At 40.4% G+C, this 24,789-nt stretch overlaps 1 protein-coding gene across 1 annotated transcript in view; it reads right to left on the bottom strand.

Moving 5' to 3' along the window:
- The window catches only part of CENPE (centromere protein E), a 73,259-nt gene extending 48,826 nt beyond the window's left edge, over positions 1-24,433 (bottom strand). Inside the window, exons 1-14 of the mRNA XM_054721818.1 lie at positions 24,378-24,433; positions 22,224-22,315; positions 19,085-19,174; positions 18,845-18,963; positions 18,013-18,132; positions 16,350-16,431; positions 16,127-16,194; positions 15,988-16,053; positions 11,365-11,416; positions 9,731-9,818; positions 9,260-9,389; positions 7,556-7,675; positions 5,805-5,963; positions 1,280-1,424 (exon numbers count right to left, since the gene is read on the bottom strand). Coding sequence (XP_054577793.1) covers positions 1,280-1,424; positions 5,805-5,963; positions 7,556-7,675; positions 9,260-9,389; positions 9,731-9,818; positions 11,365-11,416; positions 15,988-16,053; positions 16,127-16,194; positions 16,350-16,431; positions 18,013-18,132; positions 18,845-18,963; positions 19,085-19,174; positions 22,224-22,315; positions 24,378-24,433 — 1,387 coding nt within the window. The remainder of the gene's footprint in view (positions 1-1,279; positions 1,425-5,804; positions 5,964-7,555; positions 7,676-9,259; positions 9,390-9,730; positions 9,819-11,364; positions 11,417-15,987; positions 16,054-16,126; positions 16,195-16,349; positions 16,432-18,012; positions 18,133-18,844; positions 18,964-19,084; positions 19,175-22,223; positions 22,316-24,377) is intronic.
- Between the last annotated feature and the right edge of the window lie 356 nt (positions 24,434-24,789).

The following is a 24,789-nucleotide window of genomic DNA, read 5'->3' as shown; positions in this document are numbered from 1 at the left end:
ACAACAAGAAAGCCCACTGCATGGGAGAACATTTGCCAATGTTATCTCCAATAAGGGTTTAATCTCCAACATCTATAGGGAACTCATACAACTTAACAAAAGGAAGATAAATAATCCAATAAAAAAAATGGGCAAAGGACCCAAATAAACACTTTTTGAAAGAGGATATTCAGAAAGTCAAGAGGCATATGAAAACATGCTCAAAGTCACTAATAATGCAAGAGATGCAAATCAAAATAACAATGAGATACCATCTCACACCTGTCAGAATGGCTATCATCAACAAATCACCAAAGACAAGTGCTAGTGAGGATGTGGAGAAAAAGGAACCCTCCTTCCCTGCTGGTGGGAATGCAGACTGGTGCAGCCATTGTGGAAAACAGTATGGCGTTTCCTCAAAAAATTAAAAATGGAACTGCCATTTGACCCAGTAATACCACTTCTAGGAATATATCCCAAGAAAACAGAAACACCAATCAGAAAAGATATAAGCTCCCCAATGTTCATAGCAGCACAATTTACAATAGCTAAGATTTGGAAACAGCCTAAATGCCCATCAGCAGATGAGTGGATTAGGAAACTATGGTACATCTACACAATGGAATACTATGCTGCTATAAAGAAGAAGGAAATCTTACTATTTGCAGCAGCATGAATGGAACTAGAGAGCATTATGCTAAGTGAAATAAGCCAGGCAGTGAAAGAAAAATAACACTAATTTATGGATAATAAAGAACATTATAACCTGATGAATAAAAAGATAGATACAGAGGAAGAAAAGCATTGAACAGACTGTCAAATTACAGCAAGAAGGCTGGGGAGTAAGAGATCAACTGAAGGACTTGTATGCATGCATATAAGCATAAGCAATGGCTACAAGACACTGCGGGGCGGGGGGGTGTAGGGGTGGGGGGGGTGTAAGGGCATGTGCCTGGGGGGTAGGGGTGGCCGGGGGAAGGTCAATGGGGAAAAAAAGGAGACATATGTACTACTATTTGTAATACTTTAAATAATAAAATAAAATAGATTTATTTCACCCTATCTTACCAAAGAAAATTGCTTTAAAGTGTAAAATAAACATAAAAAAAAAGTAAACGTCATGAATGTTCACTTTCTTATTTATTGTTATCATCATCTCCACTGGAATATGCTTTAGGGACACAAAAGCACTAATCACATCTAACATACATACACTTTATTGAAATGTGTTTACCCATTAACTGAGATATAATCAGTAAAGTCTCCCATTGTAGGGATACTTTTATAAAAAAGCACTCACATTCATCAATTTCTCCTACTGAAGTTACAGCACTCCTTTGTCTTTTTATTGTATTTACTGGCATATTAAACTCATTTATATAGTTTGAGTCCTTCATTTTGTTAATTTTGCCAGGGCACCAAGTGACTCTTCGTTTTATTTTTGCCTAAAGAGGAAAAAAAATTAAAATTACCTCACCCAGATAATAAAACAAGGGAACTAGTTTCTGTTTTTTAAGAATGATAGCCTTGGTAGAATTTTTATCAAGCCTAGTTTAAGATCTTATCAGCCTAAGGATATACTGAGATAAGAAAACATACTCAAACTTTTCAAATCAGTGTTTAACCCCATCATAAATTTGATGAAACTATTTAAATTTTTTAAAAAATTGGAATCTTCACTTATAAGTTTCTCCGGGACTTAGTTGAAAGAAATTGGGTAACACATAATCCTTAAAAGAAGCACCTTTGGGAACCCAGCTTGAAGTGGGAAGGAGCAGACAGGTAGCCCATTTGAATTTCCTCTCCCAGGGCCCTTCACAATGCCAATTATCTTCCAATTTGGCTAACTAATGCCTCCACCAGTGCTCCTGGTCTCATTCGTTCCTTTCTCTCATGGGACCCTGCTCCCGTAATGACCTGTTCATTTGTCATTTTCACTAGGCTCCTTCCTCTCAGCTTTAGAAATGCACAAGCCTCTGTTTGCTTTTGATTAAAACAAATAACAAAAAACTACAAAAAAATCTTGACTCCTTACTCTCCTTAGCTACCATTTTCTTTGTTTCTGCACCATCTTCTTCCTCATTCCTTCAAAGACACCTACCTCCTGGTTCTTATCCCACTCAGCTAGCTGTCCTCACCACTCACTCCACTTTGCTGGTTTCTCTTCCTCTGCCCACCTTCTGTTTGTGGTTTTCCATATTTCATAGCTACCATTCTTCTCTTATCCCTCTACGAGTACAAGCGTTGTCTCATCTTATTTGATCCTCTCAACAATCCTATATTACCATATCCATTTTATAAAGAAGCTGAGGGTCCAAAAAGTTTGGAGAAGTTGTGTACGATCTTACACCTAATTGGTGGCTGAGCCCAGGCCTGTAACTTCAGAGCCTATCCACTAACCACTCCACTGCATTGCCTCTCAAGATTTTCTGTATGATATAGATATTTGTATAATGCAGATATATATCTATATGACTGCATGCTTTCATGCTCATAACACATAATATCTTTTTGCTTAAAATAGACAGCCCTTTCCACAGCCTGCTCTGCAAAAGCCCAGTCATTAAAATCCTTCACTTCAAAGACTTTCAGCTCAAATCCATCTGCTCCCAACCCACTCCTGAACCTTGCCATTATCTGAAATTCCTAAACCTGGACCTCCTACTCTATCTAAAGTTCCTATCCTTCCACCTCATTGATTCAGTCAATCCCATTTTGGCTATCAAGCTTAAGAGGGAGCTCTATTCCCTTGATCCACTTCCTTCTTCTTGCCAGCTCCCTCTTGGTTCTCATTTCATCATCTTAGATTCCATAGATGATCACTTGAATCATGTTTTTGGGTCAACAGCCTCAAATTATTTGACCCATTCTCTGTTCCTTACACCTATTCCAATCCAGTGAACACTCAATGAATTACACTACCTCCTCAGCCTTTATCAGTCTTCTGAACTCTGTCAGAGCCACACAACCAGAAGTCTGGCTGCTAACATCACCTGGGTCTTTAATGCTGCCTGGCCACACTCCTCTCCATGAGGGCTTTCTTTTCATTACAAAGGCTAAACTACTGCAAACCCTTAGCATGTCTACAAACTTGTGTCTTTACCATCTCCTGCCACCACAGCATTAAAAAAAAAACAAAAAACCTATTTCACAAAGAAAATATAAGCCTAAATTTATGAAAGCATTACTTGCACTGAAGCCTACCCTTTCCTCTGTCCTTGTTATAATGAACAGGTGTTTCTCCCTCTACCTAAGTCCAGACCTTCTGCTGTATTTAAGATCCCATCCCTTTGGGCCATCTCAACCCACTGCAAGGTGGCTTTCACTCCCAACACATAACACAAAATGCTTTTGCAAGTGAGCTTCTTGTTTCTAAATCCAATTTTTTGGGGTCTACATGTATCTTATTGAACTTCTCAGTAGAATGTGACACACTGCCTCTCTGGAATAGTCTCTTCCTCTCATGACCACATTCACTTGTTTCCTTAACTCTTCAGCTTAACCCTAGGCTCCTTTATGGATTCTTCTTCTCTGCCTTTACCTACAAAGTTGCTGTTTTGTAGGGTTTTGTCTTTGGCCCTGTGTTCTTTTCATTCTCAAATGCTCCCAAAGCAAGCTCATCCAAAGACTTTAATTTGGATCGATCTGTAATGTTTATGTCCAAATGGCTATCTACATCTCAGATCTTTCACTTGATTTTCATACACTTGCATTTTCAACTATCTGACACTTTTAATGTCTCAAATCCAAACAATGAGCAGTGTCACTGCTCTATATTCCTTGTCCCTTAACGCAATGAGTACTGCTACCAGCTATCCAGTAAGCCTAGCAATGTCTGCAAGTCATTCTGGAAACCTCCTTGCCATTATCTGAAATTCCTAAACCTGGACCTCCTACTCTATCTAAAGTTCCTATCCTTCCACCTCATTGACTCAGTCAATCCGATTTTGGCTATCAAGCTTAAGAGGGAGCTCTATTCCCTTGATCCACTTCCTTCTTCTTGCCAGCTCCCTCTTGGTTCTCATCTCTCAGCGTCACCGCAATGAGTACGGCTACCAGCTATCCAGTAAGCCTAGCAATGCCTGCAAGTCATTCTGGAAACCTCCTTCTCCCTTTCCCTGCCTCCCATATTTAAACAATCACAAACTCCTGTTGAATTGCCCTCCCAAATAGCTCTTCAGTTTATCCAATATTAGAGCCACCATCCTTGTAGAGGCCCAATCAATCTAATGTGCATACCAGTTCTACATCTTTCTAAAACGCAATTCTGATCATGTTACTTACAAGGTTTTGTTCCTGTCCTTAGAATAACGTAAAGTTTAAAACTTTCGATGTGATTTAAAATGTCCCTGCCACCAGAACATTTTAAGTCCAAGAAACATGTTTTTTCACAACTTCTGTACATATAGATGTCTTCCTGAAACACTCATCCCTACATCTTTAATTGGGCTATTTTCTAATCATCACTCAGTCAATACATAGTTCTTGAGGTCTTCTATATACCTAGTATGGTGATTTGAACATAATATATATTAATAGTAAGCTTAATAGCAAATCTTTATTGAAGGTTTGCTATATGGAATGTTAAACACATTCTATATTACTTCTCACATCAATCCTATAAGGTAGGGATCAGGCTGTCTCACTGATTAGGAAACTGCAGCAAAGTATCTATACTTATAAAAGGGGAGTATGCTAATTAGACTGGGAGACCTTCCAGACATCCTTCTGGACAAAGCCATGGTGGCGGGGCCGAGGCAGAGGCAGTTAGGAGCGATCAGGTCAGCGGTGGGGAGGGGAGTTGGGGGCGAGCTGGCCAGTGTGGGGGGCAGTTGGGGGCGAGCAGGCTGGTAGGGGGTCAGTTGGGGGCAATCAGGCCAGCAGGGGAGCAGTTAGGAGGCGATCAGGCTGGCAGGGGAGCAGTTAGGAGGCGATCAGGCCGGCAGGCAGAGGCAGTTAGGGGTGATCAGGCAGGGAGGCAGGCAAGCAGTTAGGAGCCAGCAGTCCTGGATTGCAAGAGGGATCCCAGATTGGAGAGGGTGCAGGCTGGGCTGAGGGGCCCTGCTCCTGTGTACAAATTTTGTGCACCGGGCCTCTAGTCTATAATAATGAAAGCATAATATGCTAATTAGACCAGATGTCCTTCCGGACGAAGCTGGGGCTGCGAAGGAAGCCTGGGTCCCGGGTGCCTGCTGGCGGCTGGAGGGAAGCCCGGGTCCGGGTGCCAGAGGGAAGCTGGTGCTGGCAGTGGGGGGAAGGCAGGCCTACTCCATTGGGCCTCTAGTATTTAAGAAATTGCTTAAGGTCCTGAGTTAGGAACTGACAGAATTGGGATTCAAATCCAGGCAGTTCAGCTCCAGAGGTCATTCTCTTAACTATTACACCACCAGACCTCCAAAATATTTGTTGGACAACAGATATCCAACTATTCTAGTAGAAACAAAAAGAACACATACTGGAAGCCAGAATTCTGATCTCTATGTTGACTTATATTCTAGTTCAATTTTCCTGAGATGAATATTTGTTTAAAGAGAAAATATTCCCACTCTAGACGTCTATGGCTCCCAATCACCTAATCAATTTCATTAGAATTTCTTAAGAAGCACATTTCAAATCTATTCCTTGACTATATACCAGACTTATTGAATTTGTATCTCTGCATGTGGGAATCAGGAATGTATATAGGCAAATGCACAAAAAGTTCTGAGTTTCTTGAATATACTGTATCAAAGGATAAGAAATACATAACTAGAGAATAAACATATAGGAATGCCAATTCTATTCTCTATATACCAAGTTTAAGCTGTCAACATTTACATTTTTACCTTTAATTCCTGTTGTGATGTGAGGGAAGAAGAGGTCACCAGCATTCGTGTTAAGTTTTGAATTTTCTCAATCTGCACTTTTTGAAGCAGATCTTTTTCTTCCAAAAGTTGAGCCAATTGGTCTTTTTCCATTGCCTGGGCCCGAGTCTCTATAGAAACCTAGAGAACATAATATTCGGTTATATTAATGAATATGGCTAGGTTTTAAAACCTTGATAAGTAACCTAAAAGAATATAAATTTTTGAGAATCATGAACATTTTAATGTTCCTAAAATAAAATACTCTACCTGTAGAACACCAATATGTAGTTACCATAACAGTTTCTCAATCTTATAATAAAATCAGTAAAATATAGAGTTCTCCTCATGTGCATACTCTGTACGACATGTATAAGATTGTAATAATGCTGTTAGAGCAAGTCTATTTAAATAAACAAAAAATAAATAAATAAAAGGAAGGGAGAGGGAGAGAGAAACATCGATTAGAGACATCTATCGGACAGCTCCTGCATGCTCCCTACTGGGGATCAAACTGGCAACGTGGGCATATGCCCTGACCAGAGTTGAACCATGACCTCCTGGTTCATAGGTCAATGCTCAACCACAGAGCCACCAGCTGGGCTAGAGCAATTCTATTAAGTGCCTGAAAATATATAAATAACATGCAGAGAAGTCAGAAAAGTAGAGACCTGAATATCTACTGCAAAAGAAGAGATTTTTCTTTTAAGACTACCATATGGCATCTCAGAGTTCATCTTTTAAAAGATCACTTGGGGACCATAACGATTAAAACAAATTACTATGACAAGTGATCATGCTATTTTATTAGATTGATACTGCAGGGTTAGAAAAGGAATTCAAGATAACATGAAACTACAGAAAGTCGTTTTAGAGGCTGTTACATGTAAAGAAGGTGTTGTTTGCAAACAAAGAACATTTTGAACTTGAAAAACACGCTTACATGTAAACTATTACCAATAATTTAGTCAAACCTTCTCTTCTGTGCAAAAGAAATCAATAGCTTATAGAAATAATAGGAGTTTGTATAAATGCATTTGCTTCTGTTGGGGAGAATTACTTGAGACAATTTTTGTCTCCAAAGAATTTGCTAAGTGTTGTATAAAATATTATGTTAAATCTGCATAAAATCAGGATTAAAAATGTATTTGTTAGTAAAAAAAAAAAAAAGTAGTTTTATGTAATCATACATGGTTTCCCTTTTTAACCCACTTCCCTATATTTGTGACAATTTTTAAAAGTATCTACTTGGCCTGGCTGGTGTGGGTCAGTGGTTGAGCATTGACCTATGAACCAGAAAGTTTCAGTTCGATTCCTGATCAGGGCACATGCCCAGGTTGCAGGCTTGATCCCCAGTGGGGGGCGTGGAGAAGGCAGCTGATGAATGATTCTCTTTCATCATTGATGTTTCTATCTCTCTTTTTCCCTTCCTCTCTGAAATCATAAAAATATATATTTTAAAAAAAGGTATTTACTTGGCCCATTTAAAAATCTCAAATTTTTCCCTTTGGAAATGAAAAATGAAATAGAAAATAATTCCAAGAAACCAAATCTTTCAGTTTATAGTGAATTAAACTAAAACTTTTGAGTTGGTTTCTTCTTAGTTGAAAACTGTTTTAAAGTTAGGTCAGATGACACATACATTGATGATTTAAGAGCCTTCCTGAGCATTTAGGCAGATCTCAATTCTATTTCTGTCCCATTCTTTACTGAAATACATGGTTCATACATACCTCCTCTAACTGTTTTTTAAGGTCCATTATTTCTTTTCTATATCTTTTCAGGAGAGCTTCATCACTTGATACCTCATTTACATAAGGAGTATTCTTCATATATTTAGCAGTACTGGCAAACTGGAAAAAAAAATACGAGTGTTAAGTGCTCGAATCTAAAACATTTATTTTAGTCAATATTTAGGTTTCTTGTAGTTAAGTTTTGTAGAGAAAAATCAATGCTCTTTCAGGGTGGCTTAATACTTTTCAACACAAAGACATTCTGTGTGCTGTAACAATTCCTGTAACCTACCCTGAAATTGAAATATCTTAAAGGAGAGTCAACTATTTTAAAGACAAATGGTGACAGAAAACCTACAAACACTGACTTACTAGAATCCCATCTACCATTAAAAATCCAATGCAAATTGCTCCCTCTACCTGAAGCTTTGCTTTAGGTCAAAAGCATCTGTTCTTCCTTTGAATTCTATCCTACTTATTAGCCACGTAACTATTAGTCCAAGGCAATTATGTTGGAAGACAGTTTAATCTTCCCCATAAGACTATAAATTCTGTGAAGTCAGGGACTCTATCTTCTATCTTTGTTTCTCTGACAGTACCCTGATCCAGTGCTCAATAGCTCCTTAAAGCAATGTTTCTTAAAGTAATTATCAGAAGTAACTTTAAGTGGTAACATGAAGGTGACCATTAAATCACTGAACCCTTCATTGAAAAAGCTATTCTATTGAAATTTCTCATCTTTCTTTTAACTCCCCCTCCCCCGCAACAAAAACAAACCCAAAACAGAAAGTACAGGCTTTAAGCTCAGAGTCAAGGCATGCAACAATTAGCTAGCAGGAATTTAAGAATTATTATTATAAAAACAAACACTTTTTTGAATCAACTTCCAACTGTTGCAAGTGATTCTAGTTTTAATTTATGGGACTGATAAAAAGTATCCTTCTAGCCGAAACCGGTTTGGCTCAGTGGATAGAGCGTCGGCCTGCGGACTGAAAGGTCCCAGGTTCGATTCCGGTCAAGGGCATGTACCTTGCTTGCGGGCACATCCCCAGTAGGGGGTGTGCAAGAGGCAGCTGATCGATGTTTCTAACTCTCTATCCCTCTCTCTTCCTATCTGTAAAAAATCAATAAAAAATATTTAAAAAAAAAAGTATCCTTCTATAATAAATTAAGTAAAAAAGTGAGTTATTTAAATAAAAATATCATGTTAATTTCAGTAAAAGTGTTGGATGTGACAAAAATTATGGAGATGAGATATGAATGATTAAAATCTGGGAAAATTAAAAAATTCTATTTAGTAGACAGCACATTAATTTTAACAGGTATGTTATGTCAATGCAAAAAAGAAAACACAGCTAGCCTGGCCGCTGTTGCTCAGTGGTTGGAGCATCAGCCCACCCACACAAAGGGTTGTGGGTTCAATTTCCTGTCAAGGGTTGCAAGTTCGATTCCTGGTCCTAGTCAGGGTGCTCACTGGAGGCAACCAATTGATGTGTCTCTCTCACATCAATGTTTCTCTCTCTTATCTTCCTCCTTCCCTTCCAATCTCTCTTAAAAAAAAAAAAATCAATAGAAAAAATGAATAAAAACAAAAAAACCCAAAATAAAACCAAAAAACCTACAGCTAAGCTTAGTAGGTATTTTTTTCTTCTTTAAGGTGATTCCCCCCACAAATTAAGTTGAGATAAAAAAAATCAAACTCACCTGGAGAGTACTAAGAGTTTCATCAAAAGACACTGGAGTAATTGTGCAGATAATACGTGTTTTGGCATTTCCTCCCAAGGAATTCTGGAGAATTCGTGTTAATTTGCTATCTCGATAATTTATGAAACCCCTGGGTGAGAAATAAGTTTGGGAAGAAAAAGAGTAAGAATTTTTATATAACAAAAATGATTACTTTATTAATGCAGAACTTTGAAGTAGCTACAGCTTTAAAAATAAATTCTTTTCAGGTTAAAGAGGGCAGATAAAAATTACTGACTACAAATATTTAAAATAAGTTAATTTAGCTGGTCATAGTCATAGGTATAAGAAGTCATGCATGCTCACAGAATCACAAAAGCTTTTGAATATATGAAAGAAATCAGCACTTTTATTTGTCACTGAACTATAATAATTTTCAACCTCATGAAAAATGTAAGCATTAACAGGTAAATGACAATGGTTTAAACTTACCCAACTTGTCCATCACTAAGTTTCTTAATCACTTGTCCCAAAATAAATAAACTTCGATTTATATTACAGCCTTCCTTAAGTCGCACACCTGCATTTATTAAACAAATATGAAAACTAAAATTGATTTCTGTACTACATGATGAACTTATTTACCAGTAAGTTATACGATAAATTAGAAATAAAAGGGTCAGATGCTAATGTCTATGCTTTCGACTAGATCTGAGCCCACCTTTTATACCACTGGTAGAAGGAGCCCTCTCCCTATTCCTCCCACCTATTGAATGAATCAGCAAAGTTGTCACCTGAGAGAACTAGCAAAAGGAAAATGACGACGAATCAGAAGGAGGAAAAGCCCATTTCCCAGAAGAGCCTCTGACTCCTCAGTTCAAATCTATTTTTTCCAAACCTCACAAGCAATTGTAGACTTACAATGAAGTTAGTTCCTATAGGCTCACAACCAAAAAAGTTTTCATTTTAAAATTGTTAATATGCTCAAATGGCTCAAACATTAAAAAAAAAAAAAAGTACATTGAAAAAGCTCTCTCTCACTTTTTAAAAAATATATTTTTATTGATTTCAGAGAGGAAGGGAGAGATAGAAACATCAATGATGAGAGAGAATCATTGACTGCCTGCCTCCTGCACGAGCCTACAACCTGGGCATGTGCCCTTGATCAGAATCGAACTTGGGGCCCTTCAGTCCACAGGCTGATGCTCTATCCACTGAGCCAAACTGGCTAGGGCTCTCTCTCACTTTCATGCTTCATTCAACCTATTCCTGTTTCTATTCCAGCAAACCATTTTTATTAGTTTATTTTTCTAGAGATTTTTATAAATATAAGTCCATACATATTACTTTCTCCCCTTTCTTTTTTACACTAATAATAGTATACTAAATACACTACTTTTTCATTTGGCAGCTGTTATTTCAGGTGCATTATTCAGCTATGACTATAATATTGCTGCTAAACAAGCCAGCTTAAAACAACAAGCACTTATTTCTTATTTACAGGTCTGAGAATTCACTGGTTTGGTGGATACAGGCCACCCGCAGCTGAGTGTGTCTATGTCAGGCTGAAAGAAATTAATGTAGAGGCTTGACATCTTTATGATTGTGAACCTTCCCATCTAAGTATGCTTTTCCATTTGTGTAAGTATATGGTTAGGTTCTTCAGGTCTGTTTTAAAGTTTCCTTTATGCTGGTCTTGTGAAATTTTTGTTCAGTTTCATCCCAGGTATTACATCCTTTAAGTCATTGCTGTAAATGGAGTCTTTTGTATGCTTAATATTCTAATTGGTTGTTGTTTGTATCATGAGTTTTTAATGTCAGCATATTAATTTTGTACCCCACTAACTTTCTGAATTTCCTTACTGATTATGACAATTTGGTTTTCATGGTACTCTCAGGAGCTTTCCAGCTATATAATCTTAATATCTGCATAGTTTTAGTTTTTTAATTGATGCTACAGTAGCCTGAAGTAACTAGCTAGATACAGAAGCTGATTTTCGCATTAAAGACCTTTATCACAAAATTATTATTGCCATTACGTTATTAGTTTCTAAAATGCATGCTAGCACTTTTTATTTTGTAAAACAGGAAAACATTCAGACCAACACTGCATGAGTTTTCATTACCTTCAGCACCTGTTTGAGCAGCTCTTTCACTGCCTGCAAGATCAACCAAATTCTGAAAGAGATGGAAATAAAGCTTTAGGAAGGGTAACCTGAAATAATGAAATCCAAACTGAAAAAACATTTTTAATGCATGGCTTATCTGAACACCACTCTTATACCGCTGTCTCTCACCCCACTGTCTAGGCCTTCTCTTTTCTGAGACCAACTGATCTCTATACCGTGTTCCTTAACTATACTGTATCCTCCATAATGCTGACAGAATCGGTTCTCTAGTTCCTACACAAAGTTCAAAACCTAACCACGGCGAACATGATTCTTTCCACCTGGCACTTGTGTTGCTCCAACATTATATCTATTCATTGCTTACTCTTAACTACTCACTAAATGGAACTATACGCACTATGCCCTACACACCTCATGTGCTTCCACACTTGCAAGTGCTATCTTTTGCCACTCCCCTTTAGTAGTTTGAATGTTCTAGTATGCCTTTACTCATTACTCAGGACCAAAGGCAAATGTTACCTTCTCAATGCAGTTTTGCCAACTTTACCCTTCATCCCACCTTGAATGCTTTGCTTTGCAACTGTGTACAGAGAGGTGTTTACAGATATGACTTATTCTTATAGTGCTGAGCTAGTCATTTGTATCTCCCAACACATTGTAGCATCTTTAAAAGCACAGGCCCTTCTTCAATTTCATAAATGTTGTTGAAAAAAGTGACTGCCTGTCATGCTGCAGGCGGTTTGTTAGTTATTAGGAATATAATGTGAACCAGACAAATAAAGGCCCCTGCTCTCAGAGAGCTTATCTTCCACATGGGGTGGGATGAGGAGAGGAGGAAGTTGGAGAGAAGAGAGAAAAAGACAAACAGATAAGAAACAATTCATGTAAGTGTAATACAGGTAATTTAAAAAGTGCTGGGAGAGAAAAGGAAGGGACAGAGAAAGGTCTTTGGATCGGGTGGTTGGGGAAGGCCTTCCATTAAACCAGGGGGGGAACCTTTTTTCTGCCAAGGGCCATTTGGATATTTATAATGTCATTTGCTTTATATAATTCAGTTAATATAAATTTATGTTGCAATAAGTCTCCTAGATTTATTGAATTTCCAGTCCCGCCAGTGGTTATCTTGGCAGGGCCAGACTAAATATCCAGCCCGCAGGGCGGACATTCCCCACGCTTGCATTAGACTAAGATCAGAAATGACAGAGAAGAGGGAGCCAGCCATGCAAAGACCAAGGGAACTGTATTTAAGAATAAAGAATAGACAGTACACCCAGTCACAAAGCACTAACAAGCTTAGTGCATTCAAAACATAGAAATGGCAGCACTGGAGGAGTGAGTTAAAGATAGGACAAGATAGGGTAAGAACTCTGGATTTTCTAAGTGCAATGGGAAATCATGAGAGGGCTTTAAGCAAGAGTGACATGTCTTGATTTAACTTTCTGAAGGATCAACTGTGAAACCCTAGGTGGAGAAAGGATTGGGGAGGGGCAAGAGAGGCAGCAGGGAGCCCAGATAGGAATGTGAGTGTGAGACAACGGTGGCTTGAGCTAGGCAGGTAGCAGTGGAGACGGTAAGTAGTGGAGGGATGTTTTCTTTATTCTTTCATCTACAGAGCCCAGTACTATGCTCACAACATGGTAAAGGCTCAGTAAATATCCCTAATGCATTTAAAGTCAGAGGTTTAAATTATTTCTCTCTGGAGACTTGCGGGAATGGCAGGTAATTCTGTACCATTACTTTGTAGTTCTATCTCAGATACTTCAGAGAAGTCTAATCTTTTTTTGTAGAGTATCTATTACAGATAACCCAGATACATAATAACAGGGCAAAGTAGTGATGAAGGAAGCATGAATTAAGGTATAAGATGGGAACGAGCATTAGCATTCAAAGATATGAAGAATCTATAAGAGAGGAGCTCAGGTGGAGTAGAAAGAAGTAAAGTTAGATGGGCCAAGAGTGGCCAGATCTTGACTATGGGAGTGACAAACAAAACAGTACTTAATAACATTTGAAATGAAGATCAAAGTTATGAAGCCAGGTCCAGGAGGATGATATAGCAATTTAAGAGAGATGAGTACCTAAATGAATATGACATCCAGGAGAATGTTGAAAGATGAAATCAGTAGGAAATGGTTATAACTGGATAAAAGGGAAGGCAGAAAAAGAGCCAAAATGACTTGGGTTTCCAGCCTAGGTGACCAGGATAATGCTGGCACAACTGGAAAAAAGGAATATTCATTATGATAGGAAGAAATTAATTTGGTTTTAGACACACTGAAGTTTGAGACAAGAGTGGGACATCCTATATAATAATCCTATATAATAAAAGGTTAATATGCAAATAGACTGAACGGCGGAACAACAGAATCGGTTGCTATGGTGTGCACCAGGGGGCGCACACGGAACATGGTGGTGTCGGCAGTAAGCGGCAGAGCGTGGAACAGGGCAGGGGTTGGCTGCGGTGGGATAGTGAAGCAGGTGAGCAGGGGCGCCAGTCTCCGTCATTGGGGCTAGCCTCTGGTGGTGCCTAAAATTTCTTTCCTCCTGCGTGTGTGGCGGTCCTGCCCAGTGCTCGCACCTGCTGCGGACACCGGTCCCCCTTGCACCCACTGCCGGTGCTAGAGCTGCCGCTCACAGCCACTGCTGGTGCCGACCCCATTTGCACCCGCAGCCAGCGATGGAGCCGCTGCTTGCACCTGCTGCCAGTGCCTGGCACCGGTCCCGATTGCTAGGCACTGTCAGCAGGTGCGAGTGGTGGCTGCCAGCCCTGATTGCTCTCAGGGCTTCTCCACCTCCCCGTCCTGAGAGATGATCAGGGCTGGCAGCTGCCACTCATACCCACTTATGGTGCCGGCCCCACTCGCACCCGCTGCTGGCACCGGCCCCAATCGCTCCGCACTGTCAGCGGGTGCGACTGGGGCCGGCGCTGTCAGCGTGTGGGAGTGGTAGCAATGGGAGTGGGGCTGCTGGCAGACAGGGGACCAGGAGCTGTGGTGGGAGGGGCCGGGCGGGGGGCACGGAGGATGGGCCGAGACCTGCCCAGGTGCTCACCGCAGCCTTGCGGACCCCTGTGCCCACCGCAGCCTCACAGCACACAGTTCCTTTCAAGGTGCACGAATTTGTCCACTGGGCCCCTAGTACCATTACTATAATCATTAGGGAGACATGTATTAGAACTTAGAGACTCTAGATAAAATAAACATTTGGCCATCATTAACACAGAAGTGATAACAATGTCTGAGAGCACGCATGGGAAGTAAGAAAGGCCACAGAACAGCCCATGTGTTTGTTAGAGGGGTAGGAGAAGAGAGGCCACACAAGGGCATAGAGAAGAAGCACAGCTAAGAGAACCTGGATCTTATCACAGAAAGGCTAGGAAATGCTCAGTCACCTACAAAGAGTCAGAAAATGATCCTCTGGGGAACACTTCTTCCCAAGAAGATACTTCAGAGTGAGAGGCCGCAAGGTTGTTGGATCAGATGGAACCTATGGTCCCTAAATGAGAGCATCAAACAATATGAGAAAAGTCATCAAACGGATCACTGAACATGTCAAGAGTATTAAAGCTAAAGTATTAAGAGAAAAATTGGAAATGTAGTGATATATCACAGACCAGGTTTGGAAAACAAAACAGAAGTTTTTTTCTGTTAAATTAAAACAAGACTAGTTTACTAAAATAAACTTTGTACTTGTATGGTAAAGTAAGTAAACTAGAATTAGATATTTAATTAAGACTGATTTTTCAAAATCTAAAAAATGAACAAACATATTATAGACTATTACATTTCCCCCCTGAAGTTTTCAAATCAAATAGCGTAAACTTAAACATCAAGCTAAAGAATTTAGGCGTTGAAGACAGAGAATAAAACAATAACGATAATGAATAAGAAGGAAGCATGAGAAGAGACAGAAATGATATAGAACAACAATGTGAGGCTTATTTATGTGAAAAAAGGAATGTTAGCATAATGCTTATAGTCATTTATTCAACAAACAGGACTGAACATAAATATGTACAAGTGTTGGGACTACAAGATGAATGAGATATCACTCTTGCTTTCCAGGGATTTATAGTCTAAAACACTGTGTTTATAATATAAAATATACTTTTTTATTTACTTAAGAATGAACTTGAATAATGTGATTTATTTTTAAACCATCCCACTTAAGTTTTTGTTTATCTCACAAGTCTTAATTCCATTGGCTAAGACTAAAAAGCCAAAAAACAAAGACCCTGACTGCCCCCACCCCCCAATTCCAAGATTACCGGTAGGTTAACTCTTAAGTGTGTATGAAAAACAAATAAACAAAAAAACCAACAACAAACAAAAAAACCCCAAAAAAAAACCCACAAAAAACAAAACAAACCCCCCTTCATTACTGTCAGAGAAAGCCTCAAATCCTGCAGTCCTAACATCTAAATTTATGAGATCCTTTAAATTCTTCCTACATTTTAGCTAGTAATTTCATGCTACGTATGACACCAGTTAAACCACCATTTATAGATGGTTCTATTTAAAATAGTTCAGTTAACAGTCCTTATGAAACCAAACACCCCACAGCTGAGTCCAATTTTGCTTTGGCCTCTAAGGTACATTATCACGGTTTATCAATACTCACCAAGTGGGACACCTTGACAGATCCTTCACAATTAGAAGGTTCACCTTTCTCTCTGCTTTCCAAAATCTAGAAGGAAAAGGAAACTTGTAGAAAAATTAGTGCATTCTTAATTGGAAAGACCAAATAGAGAATTACCTACCATCCTAAAAATGGTATGAGAACGACTGCTTCTTTGATTCATTTTTGTAATTCCATAATGTCTATTCTCTGTAAAAAATAAGTCATATTTCAGCAGTGTATGTCAAAACTTTAAAAAATTAACTTTTATTTTAGCTTAAAAGTAAAAGTGTGACTTGAAGCCTAAATGCATTCAATTGAATAGTTTTTACAATGTTTTGAAGAAATACAGAGTAAAGTCTTACTTTCTCCCTTTCTGATCCACTTCAAAGCCATTTCTGATGTAGAAACAACTTCTTCTGTGAGGTCAGATACATACACATTCCTCTGAAACAAGTTTAATTATGGGAAGAGTAAAGAAATAGAAAACACTTAAAAGTTTGCATATCAAAAAGAAGGTGCAAACTATGATAGAATACATTTTTAGAAGTTAAAAATGCAAAATGAAAACTATAGTATGAAAATAAGTAAACCTATGATATTTACAATTTACTTCCTATATCAAAGCACACCAAATTCTAACCTGAAACTTCCATCTTGCTCTTTTTAGGCACTTACACCAATATATTACAGCTGTCAATATTTAAAAATTACACATATAGGGTGGGCAAAAGTAGGTGTACAGTTGTGAGTATACAAAACACAGAATTTATTTTAGAATGTATTCTTGTATTATTATACTAGAGACCCGGTGCACAAAATTTGTGCACGGGAGGGGTGGGGGTGGTCCCGTCAGCCCAGCCTGCACCCTCTCCAATCCAGGACTCCTTGGGGGATATCCGACTGCCGGTTTAGGCCCGATCCTAAACCGGCAGTCAGACATCCTTCTCACAATCCTAGATCACTGGCTCCTAATTGCTCACCTGCCTGCCTGCCTGGTTGCCAGTAACTGCTCCCCCTCCCCCCCCAAGCTGGCCTGATCGCCCCTCACTGCCTCTGCGTGCCAGCCTGGTCACTCCTAACTGCGCCCCCCCCCCCCCCCCCAGTCTGGTCACCCCTTACTGCCTCCCCCCCTTGCCGCCCTGGTCGCTCCCAACTGCACCCCTCTGCCGGTCTGGTCGCCCCTAATTGCCCCCCCCTGCTAGCCTGGTGGCCCCCAACTGCCTCCTCCCCCCAACCCCCGCTGGCCTGGTTGCTCCACGCAGCCTGTTGTTCAGTCATTTGGTCATCCTTCACTAATCCCCCGGCCGGCCTGGTCGCTCCACACAACCTGGTTGTTCAGTCATTTGGTTGTCCCTCACTAACTCCCCTGCCAGCCTGGTCATAGGCAGCCATCTAGTGAGGGTGTGAAGGTCAATTTGCATATTACCTCTTTATATATAGGATTCCTAGAGGCCTAGTGCACAAAATTCGTGCACTTGGGGGTTGGGTCCCTCAGCCCGGCCTGAGCTTGCTTGCAATCTGGGAGCCCTTGGGGGATGTCCGACTGACAGCTTTGGCCTGCTCCCCATGGAGAGCGGGCCAAAGCTGTCATTCAGACATCCTTAGCGCTGCCGCGGAGGCGGGAGAGGCTCCTGCCACCACCGCTGCACTCGCCAGCCGTGAGCCCGGCTCAGGGCTTCTGGCTGAGTGGCGCTCCCCCTGTGGGAGCACACTGACTACCAGGGGGCAGCTCCTGCATTGAGCATCTGCTCCCTGGTGGTCAGTGCGCGTCATAGTGACCAGTCGTTCCGCTGTTTGGTCGATTTGCATATTAGCCTTTTATTATATAAATCTGTTACAACTGTAAACCTACTTTTGCCTACTGTGTATTGCTTAAAAAGGGATCTTTATAATCACTTAAGAAAAAATAAAATAAACCATAGATACAGCACTTAAAAACATAGAAATTAAAGGTAAATTTTCAAGAACAACAATCCCAATAAATAAGTCTCTTTTTTGAGCTACATTGTTAACTCTGCTACTCACATTGAAGTCTTCCCGAATTATTAAAGGCTTCATTTTTCGAGTGTCACAAAGTAAGTCTGTAATGGTTTCATTGTATATTTCCATGTAAGACACACGCAAGAGAAATTCCCTATCAGGAAACTAGAAGAAAAAACAACAACAAAATATTAATCACCCATTTAGGAAAACCTAATACTAAATGTTTATGTGTTAATATTAAATATTAAAATATTGTTTGAGAAACTATCTCCTTAAAACAAACAAACAAACCCTAAAAATCCCCTATGGTTCTATATTAACAATGATAAACACAAAACTATACAAAAGCACTGTTTCAGAAAAATATAGTATCATAGAATTAGAAGAGTGTCCAGTCTAAATCTATAAGCTCAAAATAAAACCCTACCCACAGAGGTTCAAATAAAAACATTAAAAATCATTAAAATAATAAGTAATTTAAATGCAATCAACTCTTAACTAATTAGGCTGCCTTATCTAGCCCTTTGCTGCCCTTGTCTTTTATCTACATCTAATTTTAGTGCTCCTTGGTAATCACTGGTAGCTAAACAAAGGCAGTGAGGAGTTAACCATTCTGATAAGACTTTCCTGTTCCTTAATGCCCATTTTGTGGTCGGAGTATTACTATTTCAAGCAAAAAATGAAGAACTTTAAGCTCTGGAGTAAGTTTGTAAAAAAAAGTAAATCTATGCCATGCCTTTCTTCTCTCCCCATAGATAATCAAGAGATAACTGTAAATCTACTTCCTTTCATCATTACGAGAAAACACTGAAGTTGCTATCCTATTATTACTACTTTTACCTGTATATACTGGAAATTTAGCTAAGTTATTTACCTTCTCAATTTTTTGGAAAATGTCATGAATTGCTCTGGGTATTACTCCCAAATAATCTCCTGAACCCATCATAGTATATGTTTTTCCTGAAGCAGTCTGCCCATAGGCAAATATAGTACCTGCAAAAACAAAACACACACACACTCAAAGGTTTAAAAAAAAGAGAGTACAGAGTGTAAAACTATCAATATTTGTTGAACAGATAGCCCAGACTAAAATGTTTCTGCAATGAATACAAACCATTGTAGCCTTGTATGGCAGAATCTATGATGGGCACTGCTATTTCTTCATAAACATCTTTAGTGGTTTCATTACTATCAAAGACACGATCTAAACAAACAAAAAAAATGAGTTAAACCAAACGAACTGTGTTTTCTTCTTAATTAGTAGTTGCTCAAAGAAATAAAATTGTCAGAATATAGTATAAAATATTTAAGACTATATTTTCTTCAACTTTTTGGTCCTCTGAAAATATACTTTTCTGTAAGGTAAAATGTGTTGGTTCTCACACCTAAACCCCACCCAAACAAACAAATAAACAAACAAACAAACAAAAAACCCACCCAAGAAAACATCATCTATGCTATGTACTTTCAAGAGGCAGTAGGGCATAGTGGCTGAATATGGAGTCTTGAAATAGATTATCTGCAAATCCTGGTTCTGAGACTTACTAGCTGTGTGACTTTGGGCAAAGTGGTTGATATCTCTGTGCCTCAGTTCCCTAATTTGTTAAACCAATACGCTATATTATTTTTTTCATAGAATTATTCTAAACATTAGGTCAGTGGTCGGCAAACCTCGGCTCGAGAGCCACATGCGGCTCTTTGGCCCCTTGAGTTTTTAGCAAAGGCCAGCTTAGGAGTACCCTAATTAAGTTAATAACAATGTACCTACCTATATAGTTTAAGTTTAAAAAACTTGGCTCTCAAAAGAAATTTCAATTGTTGTACTGTTGATATTTGTCTCTGTTGACTAATGAATTTGCCGACCACTGCATTAGGTTAATACTTAGGAAATGAGAACTATTACTATTCTTTGGGAAATTTCAATGTTTAGAATATCCAGAGAAAAGGACTAGCCCAAACTAAACCAACAAATGCAAACATTTGAAAGAAACGTACTGAAAAAAGCTGAATTTAGAGGGAATGACCATTTTGCTGGTTGCTAAAAGCTAGGTTTAGGACAGACAGCATTTGCCCTGATGAATTCACTAGTCTAGGAAGTGGTTTTCTGCTTTTGTTAGCAAATTAAAAATGGACCACTCTCGCAGCGGTTGCCTCATATTAAAAGGCTCACAGGCAATTACTTTGTGAATCAGGAGGGAAATGGATCAACCCACAATGAGAAATTCAGTGATCACACTGCTTGCAGCACACCCATATATCTACCCTGTTGGCAGAACTATATGGAAAACCAAAGTTCCATCCGAAGGCTGCTTAGGCATCATGATTTCTGAGCAAGGAGAGATGACGGGATGATTCAAATCTTAATGCCATCTGATTCAGATAGGTGAATGAGTCAAAATCCTCAATGGGCATATAGGGCTTCTGAGAATCTGTAGTACCTGAGTCGAAATGCTTTCGCATTCATTGCTTTTGGTTTTATAATCTCTGGCACATATTGCTTTACCTTTTAAAAAATTATGTTAATCCCCTCAAATAGTCCTTTACCAGGAATCATTTTCTCTACTATATGTCTTGGCTCCAGAACCTGATATGTTGGCTTTCTACATTAACACTGTTTTGACCCTCATTCCTGAGGTTGTTGAGAACACTTCACTGTCGCTCTTTGGTGCCTAAGTGGCAGCATGGGAGGGTGGTTAGAACACAGATCTGGAGCCTGACTTCCACTTGCTGGCTGTGGACTCGGGGCCTCTGCTTTAGTCCTGTTCTAAAATGGGAAGGTACCTATCACACAGTATCTACTCCATAGGCTTGTTGGAGGATCAAACGAGTTAATATTATGAAGAGCTTAGAACAGTGTCTGGCACATTGGCAACACTATTACATATTAAATCAATACAACAAATCGGTCTAGTCAACCTTTAGGGCAGGGGTGGGGAACCATTTTTCTGTCAAGGGCCATTGAGATATTTATAACATCATTCTCGGGCCATACAAAGTTATCAACTTAAAAAGTAGCCTGCTACATTTGGTTATACACTTTAACTAGCTTACCCTAATGCCTTGGCAAGGCCAGACCAAATGATTTCTCAGGCCTCTATGGCCCATGTTCCCTACCCTTGCTTTAGGACCTTTAAGTCCCTTTGTCCTAGGTAGCTGTCCATCATCCTGCAGGTCCCTGTTTAAGTGGTACCATTTCAGACACCTAGCTAGATCCTCCACTATAAGCTTCCACAAAGCTTGCCATAATAAGTGTAATTACTTATTAAGGTGTCCCTTCTGACATATAATAAGCTCCTTAAAAACAGAGGTGAGCCCTTGCCGTATTTCAGCAAAGAACCAATATCTTCCCTACTTATTGTTTAAAGAGATTTCTTGAAAATAATTGTGGAAAAAATACTAAACTGAAAGATCTTAAAGATGACTTGACATTAAGTGACATATTTTAGGCTTATGAAGTTTTAGGCCATAAATACACTAATAAATAAGAGGGGAAAATGATAGTTTTAGTCATAAGACACTCTGACCATGACTGTGTTTAAATATCAATTTATGATCTTACTTTTCATACATGGATGAGCAATTTGTTTAAGGTACCCACTGAAGCAGTTACCAAAAGGCTTGGTCTCATCTTTAAGGACAAATCCAGTATTATTCACAATCTTTTGTACCCTTTTTGTTATTGTTGTTAATCCTCAGCCTAGGATATTTTTTCCATTTAAAAAAATATATATATTCTTATTGATTTCAGAGAGGAAGGAAGAGGGAGAGATAGAAACATCAATAATGAGAGAGAATCACTGATCAGCTGCCTCCTGCATACCCCGTACGGGGAATCAAGCCTGCAACCCAGGCATGTGCCTTGACGGGAATCAAACTTAGGACCCTTCAGTCGACAGGTCAACACTCTATCCACTGAGCCAAACCAGTCAGGGCTTTCCATTGATTTTTAGAGAGAGTGGAAGGGAGAGGGAGAGAGTTCGTTGTAAAATGCCTGAGTGCCAGCCAGTAGGATCTTTCCGACAGGCCAGAGAGAAACACAGATGTGAGAGAACCACATCGATTGGTTGCCTCCGCACAAGCCTGGACCAGGGCTGGGGATCCAGCCTGAAACTGAGGAACATGCCTCTGACCAGAATCAAACCAACTGGAGACCCTTCAGTCCGAGAGTCTGAGCCAAACCGGCTGGAGCAAGCCTTTATACTCTTAATAGGAACAGAATAACAGGTTAACTTTTGATGTTAGTATAAGCTTACCAAAATTAAAGGATTTACTCCCATCCACTTGATAAATAGCATTATTGCCAGTTTTCCAATAAACTTGCGTAGCTTCTCCAAGAGCTTCTTCTCTAAAACAATAAAACACTGGATTTTACTATAACTGGTCAAAGAAGCAATGTTATATGAAAGATAATTTAAAATATTTCATTTTCTGAAGACTATTTTAAAAGATGGTAATGACATCTATATCAGATAAACATGGAAAATCCACCTTTGGGGGGGTGGGGAGTCAACACTTTTAAACAGGCCTTCAATCACCTCCTGCCCTCTCATGGGAGTTTCATTTCGAAGCTCTTCACTCCCACCGTCTTACCCAGTACCGGCAGCTGAAAAGACACACCCAAAATGCAACCCTGCTTACGTCCCTCTCCCTTAAATCCTTTTAAAAAATATATATATATTTTATTGATTTTAGAGAGGGAGAGATAGAAACATTAATGATGAGAGAGAATCATTGATTGGCTGCCTCCTGCATGCCCCCTACTGGGGATTGAGCCCAAAACCCAGGCATGTACCCTTGGCTGGAATTGAACCTGGGACCCTTCAGTCCGAAGGCAGACCAGTCTGCAGGCAGGTGCTCTACCCATTGAGCCAAACCAGCTAGGGCTCCCTTAAATCCTTTAAAAGTCACCTGAAGTCCTTACTATGGCACAGGAGACCTGTATTATGTTTCTCTCTCTTCAACCTTATCTTCTAAATTCCTCTATCTATCCTAACTCCCTACAAACTAATTACCTGAAGGTTCCCACAGGATAATAGATTCAACCCCTCTGCACCTGGAATATCCTAACCCTTCCATTAAGTAACTTGATTCTTTCACTGGAAGCCTGGCACACGAAATCGTGCGTGGGTATGGTCCCTAGGCCTGGCCTGCAATCAGGGCAACCTTCCCCAGCCGCCCTGGCTGCCACCCACCCCCAGTTCCCCGTTCGCCATCAGGCAATCGGAGCCTGCCGGCCAGGGAAAGGAACCAAGAGGTGGTCAGTGCACCTCATAGTGACTGGCCCAGTGGTCGTTCTGCTGTTAGGGTCAATTTGCATATTACCCTTTTATTATATAGGATGACTCATGAAAAGTGTCAGGAGTTTCCTGACACGAGCCCTGCCTCTCCCCCAAACTGCCATCTCACCAAAGGGCTATGAGGCCTCCAGCAAACACTCTCCACCAGCCTAGGGTAACACTTGCCAAGATGTACTGTAATAGTTTCTTTATGGGGTGAAGGCCGGGGACTAGAGAAGCAAACAGACTTTAGTACCTCCCCTCCCTGCTTTTTCTCTATAGCATTTATTACTCGCATATCAACCTTTAACATTCTACATTTTTTTTACTTTACTTTCTGTCTCTCCCGCCCCAATGTAAGATCCACAGGGCAATGATGACAGTATCTGTTTAGTACCGTACACCGTACTAAAAAAAAAAAAAAAAAAATCCATGTAGATTACCAGTCATTCCACTTTCTGCATGTTGTATTCAGTCATTGTCTGAATGAAGTATTAGGTGCCTACTGAATACGATGCAATAAATAAATAAATAAATAATAATAATAATAATAATAAAGAATAATAATAATAAAGACAGGCTCGTCCTGGCTCTTCAGGAGTACACAGCCAGGAGGGAGACAGGTCCGTGTAACATGCCTGAGTGCCAGTGGGATCTTCCCGATAGGCCTTTCCCAGCGGGTGGGTGCAGGTGGGGGAGAAGCAGCGCAGGGCTGCCTCTAACGTTGACCACGCTGAGTTTTTTCGATTTAAGAGAATCCGCAGCTGGAAGGTATCCTTTAGATCCTTCCCTGCTACTTGACAGATAAGGGAACCCAGGCCTGCAGAGGGTGAGCGGATCAAGGAGGAGGAGGGACTCAAGACCATTGTGCACACCCCCAGGCCACCGACAACAGTCCGGAGAAGGTCAAGGGAGGGGGTGGTGGGGCGGGTGGAGGTGGGCAAAGGGTGGGGAGGGAGACACCTACGATAACGCCAATATTAAAATATTTTTTTATTAAAAAACTAACAAGGATAAGCGGCCGAGTTACTAAGCAAGCGGCGCCCGGCGGCAGCAACTCTGGGAAACCCCGCAGGCTTCACCTCTTGGGCTGGGGCCGCAGGGCTCCGGGTCGCGGTCAGGCGCACCTACCTGCTGTTGAGCGGGCGGACCCGCACGCAGACGGCCACGGCCCCTTCCTCCGCCATCCGGTCACGTTAGACCCCGGGAAGCGGCCTAGACCCTCCGCGCCGGCGATGCGGAGGCCGCGGGCCGCCCCGCCTTTAAGTTTAAATTTTCCCAAACGCCGCTGCTGATTGGGCGAGGTCTCCACTGACGTCAAGGGCCGTTCCACCTGCGTCGCGGCGCGGGGGGCGCGAGGCCGGCGGGCGCGTCCACGGAAATGGGAGTGGGGGGAAAAGGGTCTGGAGGAGGGTGGGTGCAGCCAGGAATCCGTGATAAGTAAATAGCTATGACCTGCTACAAGCCACTGAAGTGCAGGACCCCACTTCACCCTAAAAGTTTGCAATATGCAGAAAAAACACACAATTTTTTTCACCTACCA

This window comes from Eptesicus fuscus, chromosome 2 (assembly GCF_027574615.1).
Source record: "Eptesicus fuscus isolate TK198812 chromosome 2, DD_ASM_mEF_20220401, whole genome shotgun sequence".
NCBI classification, from domain to species: domain Eukaryota; kingdom Metazoa; phylum Chordata; class Mammalia; order Chiroptera; family Vespertilionidae; genus Eptesicus; species Eptesicus fuscus.
This window is presented reverse-complemented; position numbering and strand designations above follow the sequence as displayed.